The sequence below is a fragment of the Gavia stellata genome, chromosome 19 (assembly GCF_030936135.1).
Source record: "Gavia stellata isolate bGavSte3 chromosome 19, bGavSte3.hap2, whole genome shotgun sequence".
NCBI lineage: Eukaryota > Metazoa > Chordata > Aves > Gaviiformes > Gaviidae > Gavia > Gavia stellata.
The window spans coordinates 15,949,799-15,977,520 of NC_082612.1; the positions used below are offsets into that span (position 1 = coordinate 15,949,799).

The following is a 27,722-nucleotide window of genomic DNA, read 5'->3' on the forward strand; positions in this document are numbered from 1 at the left end:
TTTGAAAACTGCTATTGCTCTTATCTTTGGCTATTAAGTGAACAGGACCAGGGAGAGAACACATGAGTTGTTCTACTAATTAATATAAGGTTACATTTATGGTATTGCTGAATCACAGTGTCCACTAGACATCAGCGTGAAATTCCAAACTGATAGACTGTGGAGGCAAAAACACTGAAGAGCAAAGCTCAACGTATTGTGTATTTCAAACTTACAGCCAGGTATGCACAATTAGCACTCAAAGTCACCTTATCGTCACTGAAGTCAAACCAGGATTTTGGTGAAATAGTAAACCTGTCAGAAAAACAAACGAAGTATGCTGACTTCACCAGGGGAGGGGATTTGGGGGGATAAGAGGAACAGGAAGAAGGAGGGCGAAGTAGTCCTTCATTTATTTTGCTAAGCTTGAAAATTGATCTGCACTACCAGATTATTTGCCTGGCTGGAATCCAATTCACTTCAACTTTGAGAGATCAGGCCTTAATTAGCAAGCGTTTCAGTGAAAGTAGAGTGCTAATGGGAAGTGGGAAGGTTGCACCTAAAAAGCAAGGAAGAGAGAGATCACTGCAGCTGGGAGAGAGGGATCATCACCTGTGTGCTTGCTGCTGACATGAGCCTTCATATCTGCCTCTTCCATAGTGACAAAGTCGCATGCTGTGCAGCAAATGGAGAACATCCACTGCTCTTTATCCACGTGGAGGGACATATGACTGACAAACTGGACATTCATCTCCGTCTCAAACCCACACACATGACAGCTGCAGGCAGGAGGGAATTCAAGAGTAAGAAACGTTAAAAAACAAACCACAAACAGAAGCATATTGCCTTTCCCTGAATTTGCAAGAAAAAAAACTCACTGCACAGATTTCTTCTCTTTCTCACTACAAAATGCTTTTGTCTGCTGAACTGCCTTTGAACTGATGGCCATGCCAACGTGATTAAGGGCAGGCACAACGCAACAGTCCTGTACATGCTATAATGACGCTAAATAATCATAAAGTTAATTAAAAACTACAGATTCCAGATGCTGCGCATCACCTAGCTGATTCCTTTGGGCAATAAGAGGCATTGCAGCTTTGCCAAGATGTTTAGTACAGCTGATACACTGACAAACGGAGAGCTTGCTGCACACTCCAGGAGTTGTTTTCAAGCCCTGGAATGGTTCCCATGCCAAACTGGGATCTTGTGCAAAACTGCCTGGCAGTTTCAGTGTAAGCAAGTAAAAATGGGTTCAAACATTTCTTATGCTTGACTGGAAGACAGCAGCTATGCAAATAATTAGCAGGGATACAGATTTCACAGCCAGTGCATAAACAGAGCGATACTGAGAGGCGATGGAAAGGACCCTTTAATTTAACTTTCTTTGCAGAGTCCTCCTCTTGCTTTGATTAGGCCATTAACATTTAAAACAAGCCAAAAACATTTAAAAAGGCATATACTCTAGGGCACTGTTTTGCTTTCCCAGGGGGATGGACTAGATAATCTAATCCAGCAGGTCTCATTTATTTCTTACTTCTATGATTTTGTAATTAAATCTGCTCTTGGCACTTTGACTAAAAGTAAGAGTGATTTGGTAATCTGCTTGGGCACTGGAGTGCATATCGCAGTTTGCAGAGCGCACAACAAGGAGACTGTCCAAATATCCATTTTATCTGGGCAATTCCTTTTAATTTTTCAGGCAAATTCTCCTCAAGGTTTTCTTTTTTTTCATTGTGTTGGTCACTGAATGTATATACCTCTAGCAAATGGAGGAAATGTGTATATCGATAAAACAATTCTTATTACGCTTTACTATTTGATTTCATAGATTTGGCTGAAAACAATGAAGCTGTCAGAGGCAACTGGAAGCATAGTGCGTTAGATTTGCCGTGAATCTGTGTACACGATGGGATGTTTCCAAACACAACACTTAAACGAACACTGCATAAAAAGTTAAAGAGGCTTCTAAGAGTCCATCTGCCTCACAAAGCCATTTAAAAAAAAAAAAAAAACCCACACCAAACCCCAGAGTCTTTCCCAATGGCTAGCCAAGTCAAACAGCATGAGGCAGCCAGCTGGGTTTTGCTGCTTAGCCTAAGTCAGATATGGGCAAGACGAATACTTTTATCGCAGTTCCACCCTGCAACATCAGAAGGGTGGCCCTGTAACGTGTCCTTAGCAGGGAGATAAGACATTTGGATTCCAGCGTCTGGTGCACAGCCCTGGTCTGGGTCCTCACCTGTAGTAATAAGGGTGCTTCTTTCCATCGCTGCCTTCAGAAGTGACAGCGCTGACAATGTCCTCCGTGTCTGTACTCACCAGCTTCACAGAATGGACGGTCAGGTGCTGGTTCAGATTAGCACGGCACTTAGCAGCATAGGGGCACAAGTGGCATTTGTATTTTCTCTCTTCTGAAAAAGAAACAGAAAACTTTAAATGTATACTTCATTTTGAAGCAAACTATTTTTAAAACTGCCAGTAACCAAATACGCATTCCTTTGGGTTTCTCCAAGCAGCTTTCAGAATGAGGTACTTCGGAAGCTCGACAATTTTGGAAACGTATAGGAGTTCACAGCAATTACTCAGAAAAAAACTAATTTGGAGGTAGTCTAGGGCTAGTTTTTTTCACTTGCTCTACCATTTGTAGTCAGATAATATAAAACGTTATAAACTGGAAAACTGGGGCAACTGCTGCTCTGAGGGCTGCAGCAGAGCCAGTAGAGAAACGGGTCAACAATCTACAACTACTTCCTTTACCTAGCATCTTTTATTTGATTTTTGGGTCCAGTTATTCTTGAGGTTGCCCATGTGATCATTTGCAGAGAGTTGACGGTTGATGATTTTGTATTAAAATCTGAGGGTGGGGAGGAAAGGGAACACAAACTAAGGAAAAAACCTCACTCGAAGAACAGTTGAAGAAATGAAACAAATTGATCATGAATTTCTGATGCTTCACAACTTGAACAATTTAAAATAATTTTTATTTTAAATTAAACATTTCTAAATCCTGGCAACACATTTTTTGTACGTGCCAGGCTTTATTTTGCAAAGAGTTGATTAAAATAACCAAACATTATGTCAGCTTTTGCAACCTTTCCCTCTCAGGAGCTGCTGCTCTAAATTTGAAATATAATGCTACAAGTGTTAGGGGAAAGGCATTCAATAGAGCAGCTTAGGACTAAGAAAACCCCACAACACCTCGGAATAGAGCATTTGGACCTTTTCAACATGGGTCTACCAGACGGTACAACATATGCTGGCATTATACCAACAATATTTTTCAGCACTGCATCAGAAATTCTTGCTTTCAACTCTTATTTTGTGCAGTGCACCTCAGCAGCCTGACAAGGTGCCTCTTCCATATAAAAACTCTGCCAATCTGAGTTGATTTAAAGCTGCTTCACTTTAAGAAAGTTGGTAAAGGGTAGAACAGTTCCAGGAAGAACTGGATGATGAGAGCAAAGATGAATGACACATACTAAATTCTTTCAGTTTCACCAGATTTGAAACACCAAGGCCAAATCTTTCGTTGTTCAGTGACATTTAAAACACTTATCAGGTGAATGTCAGAAAGGCTGTGCCTTCTCTTCAGAGCTCCCATTAACAGGCTTGGTTAACCAGCTAGTATCTACAGGCTGGTCTACTGGAACCTGGACAAACTTGAATTTACACATTTTGTAAAGATAAATTACAAGTAGGCTGTAAAGTAATAAAATGTTAGTTAACTCCCTGAACACCACTGACATTCTGTCCTGTTTCTGCGCTTGGCTCTGCTCTAAGTGCAAGGAGCCGAGGATGGCTCACACACTCTTCTGCTTACCTGCTTCCCCCTCCCCTTAAACAAACCACGACGAACACACAGATTTCCTCAGTGCTGCAACAAGCAACCACAAAGCATCAGCTTACCTGTGTGCAGCGAGAGATGCCGGGACAGAGTCTGCTGTCGACCAAACACTTTTCCACACACGTCACAGGGAAAGAGCTGGTCATTAAATTTCCAAGATGGTAATCCATTTCCCACTTCCAGCCCCAGCTTTTCTGTTTCTATGCCAAAAACCACATAAACAGAAAATCGTATTTTAAGAACTCTGAGGACTTGCAGATTTCATTCAATAGAGTCCTGTAGGTGTCATATAAAATGCAACACCTCAGCCGCATGCTGTGTGATCTGGCACATGAGTTCATATAAAAAGGAAACTCCCAATGATGGAAAGGAAATTAATCTTTCATACAGCATCTTTCATACACACTCTGAAGCAGAACACTTAGTCAAAGCGTTCTAGACATAGACATAGTCAAAGAGTTAAACCAGATTATGTAAAGAGAGAAAGTTAAGAGTGAGCAGGGCAAGCATTAACCTCTAATTCTGTTTTTGTGGACACACCACTCCTTTGGCTTTTTCAATCACTCACCTTTGCCTGGTGCATGAAGAAGGCCTGGTCTGAGATGGTGGGCTATTTTACACTGGATTATTATTCACGGCTGAAGGAAGATTTCCAAACCTTTTCTATTCTACTGACGCAGGGATTTTTGCTATGTGAGCAGTCTTACATTGAAGGAGAACAGAAGATTGCTCAAACAAACCAAGAGGACACAGCACACCAATGAGTGGGTGGCATCCGGGGTAAGCTCAACCTAGCACCTGCTGTCCTCAGGCATCAAAATCCCCAGCAGCTTACCGGGCCATCCATTGAAAAACTGAGACCCAGAGCGAGCCATTATCTTTGAAGAAGTGTGTTTAATTGTTTCAGGAACAGAGAGAGTGCCATACAAAAAAGAAACTCCACACAGCATAAAACACAGACATGAAGCCACTCTGTAAGGAAGTGGAGAGAAAAGGACTGGGAATGAAGAAGAGAAGAAAAGGTACGCAGCGCTTCAAGAAGTTAAAAGCACGGCCAGTTTTGATCTGGACAGAAGGGAACAGAGAGCCGATGGGGACTGGGGATAGCAGTGATAATACTTAGCTCAATAAGAGAAACAGTATCAGCAAATCTTTATACAAAGAAATACTCTACTGTTGCCTGAGGAGAAGGGACTGCTGTTGTAAGAGGTGCACAAAACTGGAAGGGTACTCAGCAGCTTTCCAAATACAACAGCCAGTGGCGAGGGGGTTTGGTTTAAAGACTTACTTCTGGTAAAAGACCTTCTGTTTCCACTGGAATGAAAGATGCAACATGCATCTAAACCGACATCGCCTGTGGGATTGCTGCCCAGAACTAGCTCCACCAATGCACGTGTGCATGCCATGATGGAGGAAAACCATTTGGCTGGGATTTTCAGGTAAACAGTAGGAGAGGAGCTGAGGACAGGAGTACAGAAACACCTTATTGAGTGTAAGTTACTATCGTGGAGGTTGGCACAAACCAGTAAAATCTTCATCCAATGAAGCACTGAGGAATAAACACCCTCCTTGTACAGGCAGCCCCTCACTGACAGAGTCACCTACCACAGCAAATTTGGCTGCCATGTCTGAAAGAGTCTCTCCTTCACAGATAGGTATCCAGATGGCTCCACTGTGGTTTAGGCAAAGAGCTGTCAAATAGTGTAGTTAATTTAAGCAATAATAAAAACAATGCCTCATTTGGGGCAGAGATTTCACATAGCAATCTCAGCAAGTTTAGAGATGGTCATACTTGCCAGCCCCTTTTCAGCTGCTGTTACTTTCTCCTGTGACCCTGTAATATGTGCAGTATTCAGCACACTAGAGGAATTATGAGGCACCTCTGAGTGCTACCACCCAACAACACATTTTTCTTAAAAGAATTTCTAATTGGAGAACAAGTTCTGCCTATTCAAAATAGTCATTTTATTAAATTAAAAAGGGAGACCCCCCCCATCCCCTAAGGGCTGTAAGTGACCTATAACCTCCAAGAACTTCAATAAAGAATGATTCTTTTTGTTACTATCTTTGAGTTCAAAACAATGGAAAAATCTGACTCTGTACTAATGCTACAGATATTTTAGCTGAGCTTTTTGAGTACATAATCAAAACAGTGCTTCAAAAGAGGAATATGGTAATAATTATAAGAGAAGGTCACAAGGGTGTAGGTTGCTTCAATATGGTCACAACAAAAATGAATTAATTGGGACACATACCAAACAAGCAGGCTGAATTAAGTAAATAAGTCTCTTAACAATTCACTTCAGCATTAGTCATCAGCCCTCTTTTATCTCTTAAGAAGAAGAAATATAATAGCCTCTTCCCTATGGTGGATTTATAGCTATCAGTTCTGGGAAGCTCATAGGAAGCTGGAAAAATATCAGCTTTCTGATTATCTTGAGGTGGTGAAAGCTATTCCCTTGCAAAGCAGCTGCATGTTTTTCATTGATGCAAAAGAGGATACTGTAGGTGTTTTGAAAGTACTTCTATTTAAAGATTTATTCATGGAGTCTTAACTACAGTGCTTCTTTCTTCTCTTTCGACTGAGTCGTCTCTCTGTAGCAAAATGCCTTTTCTATTCAGCAAGCTGCTTAGCTTGTTCATGGCAAACCAGAGTTGGTCTCTGGTGCAACAAAAGCCTCAGCACTTTGTGGAAGATTTCTCAGCTCAAAGGGAAACCACCTACTTCCACCCACCTTACCCTCTGGGCAGCTTTGTCTGCAGCCTGGAAACTGGAGCTCTGCGTCCATACAGTGGTCCAGAAATCTTCCCAGAGCATACCCAGCAACTGACCTTGCCAGTGACCTGAAGAATTAGGTAAGTCAACATCCGCATTCAATCCTTGGGCTCTGTCTCTAATTAATGCCGGGGAAGGTGTTTTCTGTGAAGTGAGTACAAGTCCAGTGACTCTGAGACCATAATACTGGTTTGTGCACAGCATTCTCTGTGTGTCCCAAAGCACTCTACCAAGACAGTCAGCATCGTTATTCTTTAAGAATACCTTACATAGCGGCCAGGAAGAAGATGGTCCGAGACCAACTAATGTTAAATAATAAATCACCATTGTGAGAGATGTCCCACAGAAGTCCATCTTTCACCATGACATCCCTATACTAAAATGAAGAAAAAAAGAAAAAACCCAAAAGGACTTGATATAAGATTTCTGCTTTAAACGAATACTCCACAGCAAATTCCAAAACTTCTATGTTAGAAAAGCATACATGACAAAATAATATTGAAATTACTAAATAAATAATAGACTCCATTTCTGTATGGGTTTTGGAGTTTAAAACAAAATATGCTTAGTAAAAAGGAAGGCCTCCAAGTTGTAAGTAACAGAAAGATTAAGACACAGTATATTACAGGCTAGTGATAAAATTATTTTGAAATAGTTTTGCATAGAAGTCTTAAGAGCTAAAAATTTTATGTAAAGGTAAAAATTCTTAATGAAATTTAGTGAAATACATCTTTATGGACACCTTTCCTGCCCTTCTGCTTCACCTGGTATCATTCCCCTACTAGCCCCAAGTCAACTTCATAACGAGTAGCTGTGTAAAGCTGATCATCCAAGATGGGGTTAGAAACTGCTGGGACCGTCACCATCTGTTATTTTCCCTGAGATGAGGATAAGGTGGACATCAACAGCAGAAATATTGTGGCAAATATTTCTGGCAAACAAAGCCCAGCAGCTTGAGAGAGTTACTATTTACCCCTTTCCTAAGCTGTTGGGCATAATTCTGAACATGTATGTATTTTCAGTTTTCTCATTTAGTGATTAATTTTTTTTCTCTTATCCTCAAACTGGTAATATCAATATGGAGAATGCATTAACCACCCCTTCTGAAAAGCCTTTAACCTGACTTTTGTCAAGAAATGCTGAGAGGATGCCATATCTGGTTGAAGCTGTAACTGAAGAAGAGAACAAAGTGTGACCTGAATACATAAGTAACTGTCTAGAGTCACCAAATCAGCCTTGTGACTGCTAGTAGCTGTCACGCACAAAAAGTTCCCCAGGGACTGGCTTTGGACTCTGATATGTGGTACTTTGATTACTTATTTTCTTTTACTTAGCTTACATATTTTTCAATTAGTGCTTCACAGTGGTTTATACTACATCATGTTCTAATCTGTTGTTCAATGCCATGCCTACCTTTGTATCTTTATACTAATAACTGAAAGAATGAAACCACTATTTAACAGAAAAAGACAAAGCTAAGAAAACAAACAAAGTATGCTGAAGTGTCATTTAAAGAAGATAAACTCATATGTGTAACCTTTGCTGGTTTGCTGTCTGCTCTCACATCATATAACTCACTCAACCAGATGCTTCTCTGTTTCATCTTCACACCTCCATAGACCTCAGAAGCAACAAAATCCACAAGGGCAGGTCCTTATGGGCACATGGAATCCTACAGATATAAATTAAATAGCTTGTCCTTTGCAATAAGTATTCCTTAAAGAGGTGGAAGTGAGAGGTGCTGATGAGTCTTAACAAGGAAGGTCAAAATTTGTTATCTCTCCATTCTTGTGGAAGTGTATGTCATATTTATACTTTGGGTTATTCAGACAGTTTGACACCACACAGGCGGTCCAGAAGAAATCAGGTAAGTAATTTTGAAAATGAAATTAATAGAAATCCTGTGAAGGGAGAAAATAGAAAGTGGTGGTTAGACTATTTTCAGTCAATCCTGCTTGCAAGCCAAATGCGATGAAGAAAACAAGTTAGATGTCTAGAGGATCTGGTGACAGAATAGCCATCCTGGGTGAGGCTGAGAGCGAAGAGGGAGACATGGCCAAACTCATAACAGGAGGTGAACTGGGAAAAGGTAGATGATAGCTAATACAGAAAAAGAGGAAAGGAAGTGCGCAGTACCTCCCTCCTCATACTCCAGGGGATAAAACTTGATGCAAAGAATATGAGATGCAGAAGGAAGCTCCCATGGGAGAATGCATTTAAAAAATTCCACTAAACCAGAACATGAATAAACTGACTGAGAAACAGTGCTGGACAAGGTAACCAGGTTTCTATGAGCTCGTGGCAAGAGGATGAACACTACCAGTAGTGCAGATGTCTCACAGCAAGGCACCTCACTTTGCTCTGAAAGACTTAGGACATTAAATAGTTATCAGATAACTTTTGGTTACTACCAGCCTGAAATGGATTGCTGCTAGACTCTCCTTTGCGATCTTTCAAGCACCCCACATTTACCCAAAAGGTAAATATACTGTACACAGCTCTATATGAATGTCTCAAAAACTTGTTCCATTTGTAAGGTTGTTTCTGTTTTGTTATGTCTAAAAGACAAGAAGTTCAATAAAATATTTATTCAGAAACAAGGAATTCAGGTCAGGCAATCATGCAAACACTGCTTTAAAAACATTTATTTGGTCAAAAAAATTTTCTTTCCTTCTTCTGTCATAATATTCATCTATGTTATTATAATGTCTTCCTACTTTCTGCAGTGTCCCTATCATCAAAGCGGCATTTATTGCTTTGGAGCCTTCCACTTACATGTTCATCTACCACCTCTGGCAAGCACACTGTATTTAAAAATTGAGAACTGCTTTTGTGAAATATGTAATTAAGGCTCTGCTGCAAGCTTGTTTGCTGAAAGCCTGTGAAAGGCTCGCAAGCTCAAAAATATACTGACTATATGAAATTACAGTGCTCCAAATACTATATATCTTACTGCCTTCCCAACTTACTTTCACATAGGTTTTATTTGTAGCACCAGAATTCTTATTTCTAATAAGTCAGTTAAACAGTGGAATCCCTCCAGATACTGTAGTTCCCAAGTAAGATATGTCTTGCGACTTATCTAAGGTATCTGTGATCCTGAGTGGCCCTGCAGTCTTCATTTGTCACCACCAGCATCACAGCAACCTCTCTGGTCTTCTTTTAGGATGTATCTTTTACTGTAAGCAGACTCATCCGCTATTAGCCAGCGATAAGCAGCTGCTTTTCTGGCATAAAAATTTTCTGTATTCCCCACAAAAATAAAAAGTAGTAAGAAAACTTTTTAAAAAAAAAAACCAACTCAAGCTGCAGCTGAAATTGCAAGCTGGTTTGCCTAACCGCTTTGTGGTGGGTTTTTTAATGCCCTTTTGTAGCAATTAAAAGCAGTCAGTGCTGTCCCCTCTAATACCAATTCAGGGGCATCTCTCTGGACAAACCCAAGTCCCCTTGCGAGTGTGGCGGGCTGGCCAGAGGGGAGCTTGCCCCAGCCTGGGAGCCATCTAGCACTGGCAGCAGAGCCCTGTGCCAAGCTAGCGTGTTCAAAGCGTGAGCAAAGAAAGGGTCTATGTAGCCGTGCTCTCAGTCACAACATGCATCAGGTGTGAGAAGTTATTCGGAGGGATTTAATAATACTCTAATAAGAAAAAATAAAAATTAACACAAAATTATTGCTCAAAGAAAAGAACCCTAGTTCCACTTGTGAGGGGGACATGTACTTTTTGTTTCCTAAGTCCTGAAAAACTGCACATAATCAGGCAGTCTGAATGACAGAACAACTGCACAGAGGAAGCAGAGAAAGTCTCCTTGCTAAATAAAAAACTTTACCAACTAGTGCTCTTATTTTTTTCTCAAACGCTTTTGCAAATATCTAACATTACTATGCAGTATGGTAAAAAGCAGTAATGTTATGATAATTTAAAGTCCTTGATATGGAAGCAAATAGAACCCAAGTGATTTTTATGTATCAGTAGCATGGTGCATAAGTTGCTTTTTCTGAAAACATCAGCCATGAAAGTTGGAAATACTTCAATAAAGAGCTTGCATGACCCACAAAAAGAAACATTGCTATTGTGCACGGAAGTATTCCAAATGTGCAATGATGGGCAACAACACTTGAAAAGGTCACTGAGAAGTAATAAAGATGTCGAAGTTTGTGAAAAGAATAAAAACAAATAAAAGATGAACGTTAAAGATGCCTACATAGAGGAACATGCGAAAACAGTGAAGCCCACTTCACTGCTAAGACGGAACCCATTGCTCAAAAATGTCAGAAGCAGGGTGAGAAAAACAAAACCTGAGTCAGAGCAAAGACAAGGTAGGGACACACGGACTTCAGAACACGAGGCCACTCCCCACCTTCTACCTTTGTATCGAAACTAGCACCTATTTTAACTTCACTTATACAACAGAAGACTTCTGAGTAAACAGTGAGTCTTATGATGACCTTCATCTCCATTATAAAGCTTTGAGATTTGCCTTTGTTGTCTGTATTAAGCTCAAAACATAAGAAACAACCAAGAAGAGAGAAAATCCCCAGTTCAAAACTTAAATCAGACTATGTACATTCTGTGCAAGCTGGCTGGAGTTGCAGATTTCTAAGGAACCCTAAAGTTGCAATAATGTTGCAGTCATTTCTTGACAATTATTTTTAAAACACATACACTATGACATCAAGTTGAGGATAACCTTGGGCAACACCCTCTATTCCCCCCAACTGGTATTATCGACTGTGCTGCTTTAGCAAAAAGCATAAATAGGATTGTCTTGGTGCTAACTTCATTCCTTACACAATAAGAAAGAATGGAACAATGTAAAATTCCTGACATATGCAAAGTAAGGCCCTGAGCTGTGAATTTACTGGCCAAAAAGAAGTAGTCATGGAAGAGTCCCTGTAGCTCACTGCACAGGCTCCAGGAGTTCCTCAATCATTCAGTTACCACAGTGAAGAAGTTTGGTTTCATGACTATAGATGAAATAATGCAATATGGCCCAGATGGAAACTGGTTTATTTTTTTCACTGAGGGAGTTAAGACATTGCAAGAAAGGGATAGGCAGCACCAACAAATCCGCTCCCCAAAAGTGTTTTTAAAAGCTTACCTGATCATTGTTGGCCAAGAGAACAATCAGTCCTTTCAGCAGCAAAGAGCTCCATCATCATAACTCTATTTTTTTGCTTGTTTAGAAATAATAGCTACTGTAAATAAAAGTGAAATTCTGCATCTATTGTCAAAGAAAAACCTGATAATGTGCTTTCTGTTATCTTTGCACAATGTCTTTTATTTCAATATAGTGCTAGAATATCCTCCTGAAAATATCTTCATGACAACTGTAAGATGTGCTGTAATGAATTTACATAAGCTCTGTCTAATTCGCTCCCAAGCAGGTGGCCCTCACATTTAGCTCAACCATTTACGCTCCTCGTAACATTTATTTTGGCTGCTGCAACACTGAGTTCATACGAACTTATGAAAGTATAATTTGCTCCTGTTGTTATTTTTACACCACAATTAATTGATTTCCATGATGCCAATAGGTTTCTACCCTTTTAATTTCTTTCCTACGATTCTGCTTAAGACACACTTCCTAAGAAACCCTCTTAAAAAATCACTCGGAGACATTTGCGCATGTTTAGCACCACTATGGTGTATGTACAAATTTTCCTTTTTATCTTTTGGTTTTGTCACTGTGCCAATTTATCCTTGCAAGTCCACCTGAAATAGGGGATTTCTTTCATAGAGAGAAGGTAATAAGATGTCTAGGGCAGAGGCTAACACTAGTGCTTCCCCCTCCAGAATTCAGTTACAAATAAAGACAAATTGGCCTTTAGACTACATTTTTCTTTTCAGCCTTCTGCATCCTTTTTAGTGAGGCAAAAACTGCTGTACTAGAGAAACTGTAAGCTGGTGACCAGAAACCTCAGTGGGGGAATGCACAATAAAGCCCCAAATGCAGACTGAGTCCCTCTTCCTGAGCTAACTGAATTAAACCAAAAGAGTCAAAACTAGATGAAAGTAACTGCGAACATTCGCCCAGATCCACCTTTCCGTGTTTCAGCAAGCTGCCAGGGAAAGGCAGTACCCTTCACAGTACGTGGTTGCTGTTGCTGCTGTAAAAGAAAACGTTCTTACTGCTTTTATTGCAGATTCCCCAAATGATAAGCAGTGAATCTGCCATTTCCTTGACGCCCTTAACTCTTATTTTAAGAGATTTACCTCTCTCCTTGCTCTCTCTCTCTCTTATCACAAGCACACACATCTACCTGCAAACCATCCTCTCTTTCCTTCTGCACTACTCTCCCATCTGCCTTCTCCTTGGGTTGCATTTGCAGGGCACCAGGCAGCACCACGACTGCCCCAAACTCAGCTGAAACACCCAGAAACCAGTAGGGCAAATTTGTACCCTGACTGAAATCATACTGTAGAAGAAAAAAAATTTCTCCTCACCTTTGCTTAGATTAGTTTTAAACAATGGTCTTTTTGTATCTATCTATCTATATATCTCTGTCCAAATAGCCTGATGAATTTTGCATTTAATTTACTCTTAGGCAGACAAATATTGTAGAAGACAACCTTGTACAAGATAAGATAGGCGAGGACTGGATAGTCCCAAGGTAACTCTAAAAAGAAATGTCACGAATGATGTGTTCCAATTCCTTTTGCAGAGCGAGAAAAGTAATTTTAAAACCTCTCTTTCTATTTCATGTTGAGCTTGTATTTGGAAGAGTTTCATGTTCAGGAAAAAGTCTGACTCAATGCTGATGCTCACTTTAGAAAAGATTCTGATATTAAGAAAGACAAAAGAGGATATGAAACTATAGATGGGTTTGAATAAGATACAGAGTCTAAAACACGGCATGGTGAGTATTTATAAAACAAAAGCCTCATCTATCAAGTCTTTTTCAAGAGGTTATTTAATGGCCATTATAGCTTTGCTACTGAATTTATATCACAGAATTAGAGCTGGAAGGGACCTCAGGAGGCCGTCTTGTCTCTCCCTCACCCAGCGGCACACTGGCCACACACCAAACATCCCCGTCAGTCCTGACAGATGCTTGTCTAATGTATTTTTTTAAAAACCCTCCTGTGACAGAGGTTCCACGGCCTCCTGTGACAGTTGTACCAGTGCAAAACCACCCCACTGCTAGAAAGTTTTACTTGGTGTTTAACTTAAATCTCCTCTGCTGTCATTTAAGCCTGTGTTCCTTATTCTGCTCACATGAACATAGGCAAGGTTTATTCTTTTTCTCTCAAAGCCATCATTTTACATATTTGAATACCATTATCATGTCTCCCCTCTTTTCTTCTCCAGACTAAATAAACACAAATTCTTCAACCTTTATGCACAGCTCATGTTTTCTAAACCTCTGACCACCACTGTCCTCCACGTTGTTCTTGGATTACAGAGCCCAAAATTGAATTCAGGGCTCCAGCTGTAAAGCAGGATTACCACATATGCCTTACAGACAACATTCCCGACATCTCAGCCGGATGTTTGCCCTTTCTGCAATGCGTACAACGTCAGTTCTACATACAATGTCTGACCAAAACTAATCCAGATCCCCCCCTTAAATTGCGCTGCCTTGGGCATTCATCCCTCCCCTTTCTTTGTGGCACTCATCATTCCCCCAGGCACAGAATTTTGTCCTCACTAAATTGGCTAGTATTTTCCAGACTCTTTCTTCAATTCCTCAAGACAAGACTGAACTCTAATTCTGTCCTCTGAAGTCCTGATGGCACCTCCATCCATGGTGTCACCAGGACATTTAATAAACATGCTTTCTCTTCCATCATCCACGACATTAATAAAAGGACTGATTAATACCAGAGCAAGCACAGACCCTTGCAGAACCCTACGTGGTCCCTGGGGTTTGACAGCTACACTTAACCACTTAATCATAGCTGTACCTACTCTCTGCTTCCCTGCTTACTATGAACATATTGTGGGAGGCAGCGCCAAAAGACTCGCTCAACTCAAGAGGTGAAGTTTCTTTAAGGAGCTGGCAACAACTATTGTTAGGCTTCTCTCCATACAAATCTCCAAATTGGTTACAGTTGTCCTTCCTGAAGCCAACTGCTGTTATTTTGCTGTTTTCCCTTCTTCCTTCCCTAAAAACCACATTCTATCACTTCATGGTCATTCTTCACCAAGTTGCTGTCTGTCACCTGCAACAAAACACAGGTCCCAAGAACTTGCCGGACAGCCTTGTGTTGGCCTGAATTCACTTGCCAGCAGAAGACAAGGTAGGCAAAATCCCACATTTCTCATTCTGGACTTTGGATGAGTGCAGCTGCTCAGGAAGCCCTTCTTAAATTTGACCTCCACTTGTGTTACATGTTTATTTAAAAATATTGATAGCGACAATTATTTTAATTTTTAAAAAAAAACACTTGCTGTTGAATAACTATTAAAGACTCAGAAAACATATCCAAAAAATGACAGATGCCAAAACCTGCCCCGATTGAAAGGGTAAAAAACCCAATTTCTAAGTTTTATTTTTCCATGTGGGATTAAACAGTTAACTTTGGCCATTTTGCTTGGGATTTGATGTCGGTGATACTTCTTAACAGCTTTTGGTTTGCTGGGTTTAATGAATGGGGTCTAGTTTGGGTTTATTCTGAATGAAACCAGAAGGTATTTGTCCTGAGTGAAATTAATTTGTTCTTCTGTCCTTTAGCATGAGGTTGATCCTGCTTTAGGAGGAACAAACATAAAAGGGAAATGAAATAAAAATAAATATTTTTGCCTGTATGAAAAGACTGCACAGTATTAGAGGCAAAAAAAGTTACCCTGCATAAGGCAGCCCATAATACAAGGATCACAAATTTTCAGATGTCAAGTGCCTGTCAAGACAGCCATTAAACATGGACCCGAATGTGTATTTTTCTGTTTGTCTATTTTAATTAACACCTTTCATCTTGAAGGTCCTGTAAATAATTGGCAAAATAATTAGTGCAGTGACTTCACAAGGAAAAGAAGTGAACTCTGTATGCCCATAACAATTCATGCCAAGTCCTGCTCTTTAGCATGCGTTGTGTTGAGAGAGAGACTGGCCAGTTCACCAGGAGTTTCACGTGTTCCTCAGAAGGATCTGATCACATTCCCCTTAGCTGCTGTGGGAATGGCCAATAAATACTGATTGTTGAGAAAAATTAAAACATACAACTATGCACATGCTGCACACTTCACTCATTGTACTGTAGCCAAAGAATGCACCGTGCATCTTTGAGCAAGAGGCGATTTGCTGATTTGAAATGGTCTGTTCTGCATAATGATATTTTCAGTTCTGAAAGGGACTTTGTTAGTTATGAAGACTGTGTGGCTGCTCAGGACACAGTCACTATTACCATTATCACAGATCTGCAACACACATGCACTAGATGCAAACCTGTTTGGCAGCAGACTCAGAAAAAGCTGCAAGGGAAATGTAATGCTGTAATCAGTTGCAGCCGCGTTGGTTATGATCCTATTAAATGAACCAGAAATTTGGAACCTTCTGCTCGATGACTGTAGTGCAAAGCGGTTGTCAAGGCAGCTGGGTGCATAGCGAAAGAAGGCTGCACCCAGGCAGTCGATCATGGGAATCTGAAGGCAGGATGCGATAGATAAAAAACATGCTAGAGCCAGAACCACTGTCACACAGTTTAGCACTGAATTATGTTGAACAAATTCTGCAAAATCTGTCTTGCTTTGGAGAACTATGCCAAGCACGGCCCACTTCTTTAGCAGTCCAACTACCTCACCTTTCTAGAATAACTTTCCACAATGTGCTAGCTATCTGTCTTTTGCTATCAGACTTCGGAGAGCAACCACGATGGCTGACAGTCCCTAGCCTTCTAGGGAGTGCAAAGACAGAGAATGTACACCAGTCCATGTGTACCCAAAAGACATTCTTTTTCTGTGAAGAATGAAAGTAAAATGCACGTTGGAGATAAGAAACTGAAATCAGTTACTCAAATCAATCTGCCACTCTGTCACAAAAATTTTCCTATCGTCTATGAAGCTGTCATACAGGTTGGACTCTCCAGTATTCTTTTTCATGCATCTGCATGGATTTTTACACAAACATACACATGCACATACATGCATACACATACACAAAAAGAAGAGTATCTGGTTGAATCTTACCCCAGAGAGGTACTGGAAGAGGAATAAAATTGAATGGGTGCTTTTGAGGACCAAGAGAATCAGATTTTGCAAGGCTTAGCGAGTACCTACCATTGAGTTCTCCAGGCAGCGATGACAGCAGTGTGGCATCTACCTCCAGCACCGCTTTCAACAAGCACATTTCGCAGAAATACTGAGATAGAAATGAACAGCAGGAGCAAGTGCCTGATAGAGCATGCCTTGCGTAGTGAATTAAGTGCCACTCTACACTTCTCCACCCTGCCAGGAAGCCAATAGGGGTCAGGCACTCTCATCATCAAGAAACTGAAGGGGATATCTAATGTCCTGGGTGGGCAGAGCTCATAACTCAGACCAAAACTGAAAGCAAATAAAATGACTGTAAGCACTAATAATGGGATAAAGCAGGGGAAAAAAAATGCACTGTCTAAGTCAATTCACGTGCGCATGCACTCCCTCTGCAACTATATTGTCAATAAAAATTGCTGTTCCATCACAGGGACAGAAACCGCTACCATGATCTTGAAATATGCTTTTAGACTTTCAAAGAAGTCCGAAGTCTGGCAAATATGATTAAGGGATTGGAGCATCTGTCATACAAGGAGAGCCTGAGAGAGCTAGGACTGTTCAGTCTGGATAAGAGAAGGCTTGGTAGGATCTTTCCAATCTGTATAAATACCTGATGCGGGGGAATAAGAAGGTGAAGCCAGGCTCTTCTCAGTGATGCCCAGTGGAGAGGAGGCTAGGGCACAAATTATAACACAGGAAATTCCATTTAAATGTAAGACAACACTTCTTTAACTGTGAGTGTGGTCAAACACTGGCACAGGTTGCCCAGAGAGTCTCCATCCCTGGAGATGGTCAAAACCTGACTGGACACAGTCTTGAGCAACAGTCTGACTCTGCTCTGAGGAAGGGGGTAGAACTAGACTTCCTACCTCAACCATTCTGTGATTCTCTCAAAAATAATAATCCACAGGTTCTGCTGTCCTGAATGAATTAGAAATCAATTGCTTGTAATTGTGCTCTTAACCCCTAGCTTTCCTTTACAAATTCTAGCATTTAGGACTGTGAAGAAAGCCTTCCTAACGTAAACAGAGGGTTACCCACAATGTGAAGTTAGAGGCTTTTTGGCAGATGTAAGCAAACAACTACCATAAGAAGGTGTGAATTGTTCTAATTAACTCCATGGGTACATAGCTGGGAAGCTATACAAGGACAATTTAAGTGCCAGCATTTCGTTGCTGATCATAGCAGAAATTCGCAGCAGAAATCCTCAGGGCTTGTGCGTTTTACAGTCCCCTAAGGCCTAAGGGCATTTTCCAGGGTGACAGAAGTGCCAACAGTCCCCTACGCAGAAATCAAACCCTCCAGGTGTCCCTTCATTTCTGCAGTGCAGTTACAGTGGTCTCAGGGACAATGTAAGATAAGTTAAAAGTAGGAAGTCAGAGCACAGGAGACCAGAATCAAGCACAAATACTGCTGGAAAATAATATATATGAATAAGCATGTCTGCAGGTTGAACCAAAAGAGCTTTTGCTATCTACTTTCTAGATGCTTTAAGCCACACAAAATGACAACATCAAGAGGTATATTGACCTTACAGTGTCTTTAAAAAGGGAATAGGAAGGAAGACACACGCAAAATACTTCATACTAAAGAATGTGGTATCTGTGCAACATGAACAGCTTGATTATTTATCATGTTCAAGTTAAAACTCTAAACCCTCAGGAGGTATTTTTCAACTACAGTCACAGAAGAAAGTAAACAAGATTAAGCGTGGTCACAGCCACGTCAAACTCACACAAATGCTGAAATTTCACGTGGCTGAAAGATACAGCCTTGCCTTCACCCTGCTTACATCCCAACATTCCCACAAACCATTAGGAAAAAAAGATTAGTTCCCTACTTCCCCTGATCCAGCTTACAGCATGGCCACACAAATGTTAGTACTGCTGTGTTGGAGAATGTGCAAAGACGAGGCCCGGGGAGCAGGCAGATTTTCCCCTTTAAGTATATTAAAGCTACAGTGGAATTACTGCTTACAGCAAAGAAGTAGAAGGGTGTGAGTATGAACAGTAACAGGAGAAACATGTACAACTCCTGAAGAGTCCTGCAGTTCCAAACATACGGGAATCTTTGTTACACATATTACCTTAGTTCAATAAACATAAATATGGGATAATGCCACTAATTACGTCATCAATAAAAATACAACTGACAGTACCAAAATCCAAAATTTTTGCACTATGTTTCCAGTTTTCTACTGAACTAAGTATCATGCTACTGATTCAGTATTGGCTTCTGGACATTTCTGAAGAAGCCTGGCCTATCTGTCATCTTACAGGTCAGTAAAGAGTGTGGAGACAAGTGACAGAAGAGGCTTTGATGCATTTTCAAAAAGGCACTTGAGGACAGAAGCTTTATTGGCTTTATTTCATTGAAATAAATAACACTGGTAAATTTAGCTCTGGCATCAATGGACAAAATTTAAAAAGCCAGGGCTATTCATGGACTACAACTCCCCAAAACCTACATCCTCCAGTTCCAAATACTATTTTGGCCATGTGAAATTAACTTACCACAATCAAAATTACAGTTTTGCAAGTAGTAGTAAATTTTCACAAAAAGATGGAATTTTTTTTAAATTTTATTTTTAAATTTAATCTTCTACAGATGAGATTGTTTCAATATTTGGCACTGTCATATAAATGAAGGAGAATACCAGGTCCTCGTTGAATAGGAGACAAAATAATGAAATACTATTATAATACACACAGATACACATAGAGAAAAAATACTCCCAAAAACCCATGGCTGGAGTTTTCACCTATGTTAATGAACTGACCGGAAAAGGAATAGTGAATATCACTCATCTGGATTTCATGAAGGCAGGTTTGATTTACAGAATGAGGCAGTGAGATAGTAGAAAACTATTAAAACACATTAAAGATTGGCTAGGGGTCAGGAACACCAGCATAAGATCAAGTTTTAAATTTATCTAGCAATCTGGATTGAACTATATAGTCTGACATAAAACTAAACTCTATTCTGTCAAAAGAAGAGTCTCATAAAACAGAAGATAAAAATGCCCTTTTAAAGACACTGTTTAAAATGAAAATTTTCATTTCTTCTCTCTACCTTTTGCTAGGCCAAAAAAGGTCATTTTGCTATTCTTATAGGGGAAAGCTGAAATTATTGAATTGTTTTGGATATGACTTTGTATTAGATATTGCTTTGATACTATGGTAATTTTTGAGCGAAGTGTGTTTGATTGATGTGGACATCAATACTACTGTATTTTATTTCCATTTTTGAGTAAAAATGAGCTTATTTGGACAGTAATAGTAATACAAAAAAGCATACTGTAACTACAACTAACTTTGTATGGTTATTAACATAAAAAATACCTTAAAAAGGAAGGGAAACAGTTCCCCAAATCTATCTAATACTTTTGAACTACGTACTTTAGGAAACTACTTTCTTCCCTGCTCAGAATATTAAGAATTCATCACAGATTATCAGGGAGTTACCGTGACTTCTGCAGGGCTGTGACAGCTGTTGGAGATTCATTGTCATTTTCTTGGGTACCAGACGTAAAAGCTGCTGCATGAGAATCACTTCTCCTGCCTGTGATACTGCTGCTGATCAGGGTTACTTCACCTTTATTTCAGGCCAAATCCATCACTATGTCATTATTTATTTAGGGTTTTTTTTCTCCAGTAAATGCCCCGATCAGTGCATTGCTCTCACACATCTTTTAATAAGTCTTTCCTAATTATTTCATAATCCTTGGAGGATCTTATATACTCAATGCCCAAGATTGCTCTTCCTCTTAAATACCTGATCTTGCAATTTTCTTATAAACTGGCTGTGAAGAGAAGTGGTTTGTGCTGAGGAGGCCACTAAGCTGAAGTCTTAAGGACTGAACTTTGGATCAATCATATTTAAAAATCCTCTTTAATAGCTTCAACACAAAAAAAACCCCAGTATTGCATCAATGAAAGCAATATCATCAATATGCAGGAATTTCAGAATATTAAAGAAATTATCTTGAGAGCTACCGTAACAAGTGAAACAATTCAAATTACAAGGTCATGTGCCTAGAAAGTAGGAACAAGAATTTCTGTTGCATGCTGAAGTCATCAGGTGAAATTGTAAAGGAAAAGAAAAACATGTTCCTATTTGATTAGCGAATGAACTGAGAATCATCAGCATGTTGTAGTTACAAAGACTGTGATTAATCAGGAGAGGCATTTCCAATATACATGAAGAAAATTGCATGCCGCTAAAAAAGTCATTGGTAAGACCTCCTGTGAAATAGCATATATTTGCAGAAATACTCATATTTGCAGAAATTAATTTCCCTAAACAGAGGCAGAAAAAGGCTATGATGTTGGTCAGGAAATGGAAACTCTATAATACTAACAGATGTTGGCTGGCTTACTTTTCCAAAATGAAGACAAGATTGAGAGGATGTAAGATGGCACATCAGATGGTGAACATCACAAGGGAGAAGAATTATCAGAGTTGAAGGTAGAACTTGCTGTGAATAAATTCAGGCTGAAAAGAGAGCGGTCCCAGCCCTTCAAAGGGGTGAGCTTCTGAAACAGTGTCCTCATACAAATAATAAGGACAACAGGTTTAAGATGGATCTTGATAATGAATGAGATTACGTAATGTTGTTACCTATTATAGAAAAGAATTGAATTTGACATGAGATATCTTACTGTCCTATGTTCCTGTCACTTTTCGCAATTCCTCTGCAGCTAGGGTGCCAAGACGTCTGCAGACAGAAAGTTGGCAGGAAGATACAACCGCCCATATTGGTGCTCTCTTAGAAAGAAGCATTATGTACATGGGGTTCCACCAAGGCCACCCAGACCACCTGGCAGTGAAGGCTTCCTCATACCACCCTGCCTGCCTGAGTCACCCCTGGTCACAGAAAGCCAGCACAGAGCAGCAGCTCAGATCCCAGGCTTGTTCATCAGACTCTGCTAGCTGTGGTGACAGTGGCACGGAGTCATATTTTTGGATATGGGCACTGCTTAATGAACACTCTTGGCCATTAGCCGTTAATCTGCTTGGATCTCAGTTGATGACTTGAAGATGACACTGGACTGGGAATTTCCTGTCATTTTCTTATGCTGTTCTTTTCTACTTCTTACTGTCCTGTTTCAGGGATGAAGTAACCCAAAACAAATCTCAGGTGATGGCACACATACCATTTATCCATGGGACACCACATACACATTTCAACAGAATTTTGTTACATCCTGTTGACCTTTACAATTGTTTCTCACAGTTCCTTTATGCTACTCTCTGCAGGGATAAAGTTTCTTCTGAGCTATCCATAGCATTATATAGACTATTTCTTCTTGCAAGACTGAAACTAGTAGGAAATCTACCTGTGGGTATTCTGCTGTTCTTTTACATGAATATCACATTTGTAAGCGATTAAAAATTTAAATCACATTCCTAGTGCTACTGTGAAGTTGCAACTTCAAGTCCAAGAATTTATTATGAAGCTGAGAAAAATCAACATATTTGGAATGATAGGGTTGTTCCTAAAATAAAAATGAAGCAGAAACTGGCATTTTTGATTTTCAGTATACATGCTGCTATTACATATCAGAGTCTTATAATCACAGAGCAATGTGTATTACAACACACAGACCTATCAAGGTAATACTTATATTCCATAAGGCAGAATATGGAGCAACATAAACATACAAACCCCAGTTCCTCAGAAGCCATTCTAACACTCCAGAATGTCCTAACCAACTAGATACTTTACATCTTCTAAGCAGAAGATTAAAACATGTCACCAAAACCCATCCACAGTTTTAGTGGCCTCACTTAAAATGAAGTCTTACAGAGAATTAAAATTCTTATACATTCATCTTGGTGTGATGTAAGAGTATTGCTGCTAGAGGCCATGTCCTCTGAGGTATTGAGCATTGCCTGAGGAGTCTAAGAGCTCTCGTCTTTCATCTGGGTATATGAATATTCCATGTTATGCCAAGGTCAAAAGCCAGGACTGAAGTGCTAACTTGGTTTACATTTTAATACTTAAAAGCACCACACCTGATCTGGTTCTCCTCGCCCCAAGTTACAAAATCCACTACTTCCTTGCAAAAGTGCGGCTGAGGCTAGCCTGAAGACCCTTGTCCTTATGCTACAAATTTTCTTCTTCCTGCTATGCATATTTACCCTTAGACAACATCTAGCTCTTAACCTCATCTGCTACTTCACAAGTTGTCAAACGACTATTCAAACATTAAAAAAATGAAGGGTCTGTTAAGTTGTAAATTAAATGACAGTCTATAGCTGAAAATTAGCAGTAACGTGCCCAAAACTTTATTGATTGCTAAGAAAAGGTGAATAACCCCCCCTATGCTGGCTGTGTAATTACTGACCTTTAGAACCCAAGAGCTATTAATTTAAGAACAGATAGCAGTGAACTAGCAAACGAGTTATTTTGCAACAGGACAGTAAAGGCACGTATCAAGTTTTTGCACATGTTCAGTGCCACCTTGAATAGTATTGTTACATGCCTGTATTTTCCGTTTTAATGCAGAATATAACCCAAGCTAGATCTGGAGATAAACTGCCTGTCAACTAGTTCAGAAGATCAGTGGGAACGTACCCACAGATACTGAGGCCTTTCAGGACGTTTTAAGAACTCCACATCTTTCCAAAAAGGCTTCTAAATTACTGTTAAAGGCAGGAAAATTGTATTGCCAAGCTCAGCCACTCTGATACATGTACTGCAAACATTTCATCTATATTCCGAGAGATAGAGATGGAAATGGCCAGTAACAGGAGAATAGCAGACAGTAATGCAACATCAGTAAAGTTCTTTACTTACGGGAGACACACATACAAAAAACCCCACCTCTGTTAATACTGCTGAGTTTAATCTGTTATAGACTCTTGTACAATTCATGGAAATAGGAGTTTAACGACTATTAATATAAATGCTTCAGCAATATTTAATTTTTTTTTCTTTTTCTTCTTAATAATAAGCACTTACTGTGATGGAGAGATAGATGCCTTTTGACAAAGCAAACTACATTTTAAGAGCATTGGTCAAGTGGTGGAGTTTACAGTAAGAAAATTTTTAAAAAATACATTAACTGGAATTAATGAAAGAAAAAGGTATCTGACCTGGTGCAGATGTCCTTCCATGAAGGGCAGTTTCATTAGGCAGGAGATCCTTCGAGTTGGAAGTGAATGGTGATTGTCTAAATGTGTCTTCAGAAAAGAAAGGGCTATAGGAAAAAATAAGACGTCTAGCAGTTAACAGAAGAAGTAAATACGATTTTTGACCTTAACATCTTAAAATTATAACAAATACCATCTTGTTAATAGCCCTGTTTCATTTACAGAATTCATGCTGAAAGATATGCAGACCGTGAGGCAAGGTGTGGAGAAGAGGCATGCTTTAGTAAAATTGCATCTCAGAGTGAAAACTGAAGTCCTCCCAAAAGGCTTTTTTCAACATCTCAGATATGCTATATCACAATACAATATGGATCATTAAAATTAATGCTTCAAAAATTTGTATTCTACTGTCATATCTGGAGATATTAGTCAATAATCTGAGGTATATAGCAATTATTTTTAAAACAAAACTTTTCAAATTTTAGGTTAAGATGCTGAATAGTTCTCTTTTGACATGGCATTCCATGAATGAAATTAACTCCATGAGTTTGGTTTTTAAAGCAGGAAACAGTTCATATAAGCTAACTGAATGGTGAGTTCCCAAAGAGTATTAAGTGTAAAAATCATCAGTTACTTGACTCCAAAAAGCACAGCATGCTTTGGTTTTAATTAACAGGCAGTAAAAAGTAAATTTCAATAGTGAATCAGCATTTCTGTCAAAGTATTTTTTTTTCTGCTCAATTAAAGATCATAACAGAAACAAGAATTCCTTGTCTACAGTACAGACAGACATCAGTAAGAGGTACGTCAAAAAATTCAAAATGGAAGAGGACAGTCTTTCTTGGAAAACTGTTTTCTAAGGCAGTGTATTCCATCTGCATGCAAACTATCAATTTCTTCTAAACAAAACAGGAGTTACATTAAATCTGATCTTTCTCATGTTGAGAATCCTTAACAGGCTGGTGTATAGTAGGTATTTTAAAGGTGCAGGTCAGGAGACCAGCTAATTTCTGCAGCATGTTCTTATTCAGTAACAAAATCCAGGAATCTTTTCAGGATAAGGAGTGTAGTACGAGGTCTTACGAAGCGTTGCACAGCAGGTACTCCACACCTAGAGAGTATGGGCCAGCAGCACCAAGTTGACCTTACCAGTCCAGATACACAAGGTGTCAGTCTAAACACCGGCACTTGCCTAATTTTTCCCTTATAGAGTTTTTCTGCAGAGAGTGAACAAGTTGTTCTCCACTGAGTCACTTGTATTCTTAGTCAGATCTCTTCTGCCTTTGGGAAACTTGCTGAGAATTAGTTAACTTGATCAGGTAACACTTTTGGCAATCACGTTATTTACTTTCTTATTAAGTTTTTTGGCCATTATTCATTTTGTGCTGTTCCATCTGTGACAGTTAATGGGATATTTTGGTATTTCTACAGAAGTTTGAGCATAACCAGTCAACATCAGGTTGTGCTGGAGGGTAAGGCATGAATCTGCCCCAAACCTGAACAGCTCAGTGTACGCAGATAGCTGAAAAATGCATAATACTCAAGAAAACAAACGATCAGGATAAAGCAAAACAGCTCCAGCCCACATGTGCAAAAGTTGAGTTTTTCCAAGACTCACACTCCTTCTCAGGGGTGACATAATATAAAACAGACTGACACTGTATAAAAATATGGCATCATTTATTGCAACATTCCTCTCACGGGTTTAATAATTATTTGAAAGGAAAACACCAATAAAAAAAAGTTTTATTACTGTTGTAACTCTTCAAAATCTTGTAATCCACTCAGGTTTCCATGTTGACCTGCCTGCTTGTGCCTTAGATTCAGTCACTGGGACACTGCTGGTTCTAAGCAAAATGGATGATGCAGAGCTCATCTGTTTCAGGCTAGGCCACGTTATCATGAGCAGGTTGCTGTTGAAGGCTGCATTGTGTTGTGTCCCAAGGATTTCCCTCTCCACCATCGGCCTCCGGTGAATTACAGAACCATCCCTGGATACCTCTTTTCTGCCTTCCTCTAGAATGACAGTTGAGTCTTGTCAGTGTCAGCCCTGTTATTATTTTTGTGTCAGCAGATAAGTCCTCCAATTCCCAGTGCAAAGCATGGAGGGAGAAGCTCCTGCTTCATAGTTAGAAACTACATAAATTGTTCTCAATCACTGCACGAAGTCCCTTCTGATGAAAATTAAGCTTTAACATTTTTTTCTGACTGCACTTTTCCAGTTTTATGGCTACACAGTTCTCTAGATGAAAGAAACTTATCTTGGCATCTTACACTGGCGTACTCACTTCCAGATCATTTGCTTCTCCACTTTCTGTCTTCATCTCACAGATGGCAGGCTCTACCATCTCACTCAGCCATTGAACTGTGAGGAATCCTTGCCAGTTTCAGCTGCTTAAGCAAAGTCATATGGAAGTATATGCTCGCAAAGTCCAGGAATACTCACAGGAGGAATAGCAACAGATAGGCGACAGTTAGAAATGTTAATAGGGAATAAGACAGCAAAAAGTGCTTGCGTACCCCATCTTGCTGGGCTTTGCTGATTTAAGACTCTCACCAGTGACACAACTTAATGTCTCTGCTCCCCAGCTACTCACAGGTGGACAGCACTGACCTCACCTTGGCTCTCTGCAGCTGTCAGCAAACTTCACATAACAATTGTGCTTCAAATGCCTTTCTGTCATTACTCCAGATGCAGGTTTGTGAGCCAAACTGCAACACTACACGTTTTCTTAATGCAGTCTTAGTGCCTCTATCCTCCACTAGCTGCTCCACCACATTCTGGTTTGGAGAAGGCGTCATACCCTTACCAGTAAAGACTTCCAGCTGTTTGTTTGGTTTTGGGTGGGGTTTTTTTGGCAAGGTCTTTCAAGTCAATCTGAACTCGCAGGATTTAGTAGAGTGACTCATTCATGTCTTCTTCTATTGATAGATAGGCAAGATAAGAAAAGCACCCGGAAGAACTGAATCAGGCACTCAGCATTTCATGCCCTGATGGGTAGCAGCAATTATCAGGACTTCTCAGTAAAACTCAGTGCAAGTTTGATAACAGCTAACTGTGCTACCCTCTTAAAAGGTGGCAGCCAGAAGAAGAAGTTATCTTTGAACTGTCCTCAACCTTTCCAGTTTGAATTATCTCTGATAGATCCAAAAGTAGCTCTGGATTCTCACACCAGTCCTGCCGGTAACACCATGAGACATTGAAATCTATTTTCAACTACTTGTCACACCCTCCCTGCAATGCACACTGGATGGTTAATGAATAATTGGACAATATGTGCATTTATGTCTGTATGTATCTCTCAGGCTTATGCTTTTTAAGTAGTCACGGGAAGGCTATGCAGGCTGCATATCCCACAAATTCCCGAACTAGCAAATATGGAAAGCATTCACAGTAGCCAGAAGTTAAAAGCTCAATTTAATTATCTTTCAACTTGTAATATCAAAAAGTCCCTAATGTACATTTACTGAGCTGGTCAGTTTATTAAAAACAAATTATTTATTTATTAGCGTTACCACAAATGAATGGGATAGGCCTAGGAATTTAAGAACAACATATTTTAAAGAACTTCTCTTCTGCAACTGAAATGCTTTTCAATTTCTGTCTGGACAAATTTGTCTTAGTTAACAGGCACTGAACATGCTAGGAACTTCTGTAGAATGGGGCTGCAGAGGCACAGAAGGTCTCACTCTATCTTTGAAGGAACACTTTGTCACTTCTGTGTGCTCAGTCCAACCCATCCACGCTGGCTAGGGAGCTTTCAGGTAGGAAATAAATGTACCCTTGTCCCCAAGGTTTGGTGAGAGCTGAAGTGGGTATCAAAGATTTAAGTT

At 39.8% G+C, this 27,722-nt stretch overlaps 1 protein-coding gene across 1 annotated transcript in view; it reads right to left on the minus strand.

The window, feature by feature from the left end:
* Window positions 1-27,722, minus strand: part of ZNF827 (zinc finger protein 827) — an 81,257-nt gene that overhangs the window by 7,337 nt on the left and 46,198 nt on the right. Inside the window, exons 8-11 of the mRNA XM_059826882.1 lie at window positions 23,892-23,995; window positions 3,886-4,023; window positions 2,219-2,390; window positions 592-758 (exon numbers count right to left, since the gene is read on the minus strand). Coding sequence (XP_059682865.1) covers window positions 592-758; window positions 2,219-2,390; window positions 3,886-4,023; window positions 23,892-23,995 — 581 coding nt within the window. The remainder of the gene's footprint in view (window positions 1-591; window positions 759-2,218; window positions 2,391-3,885; window positions 4,024-23,891; window positions 23,996-27,722) is intronic.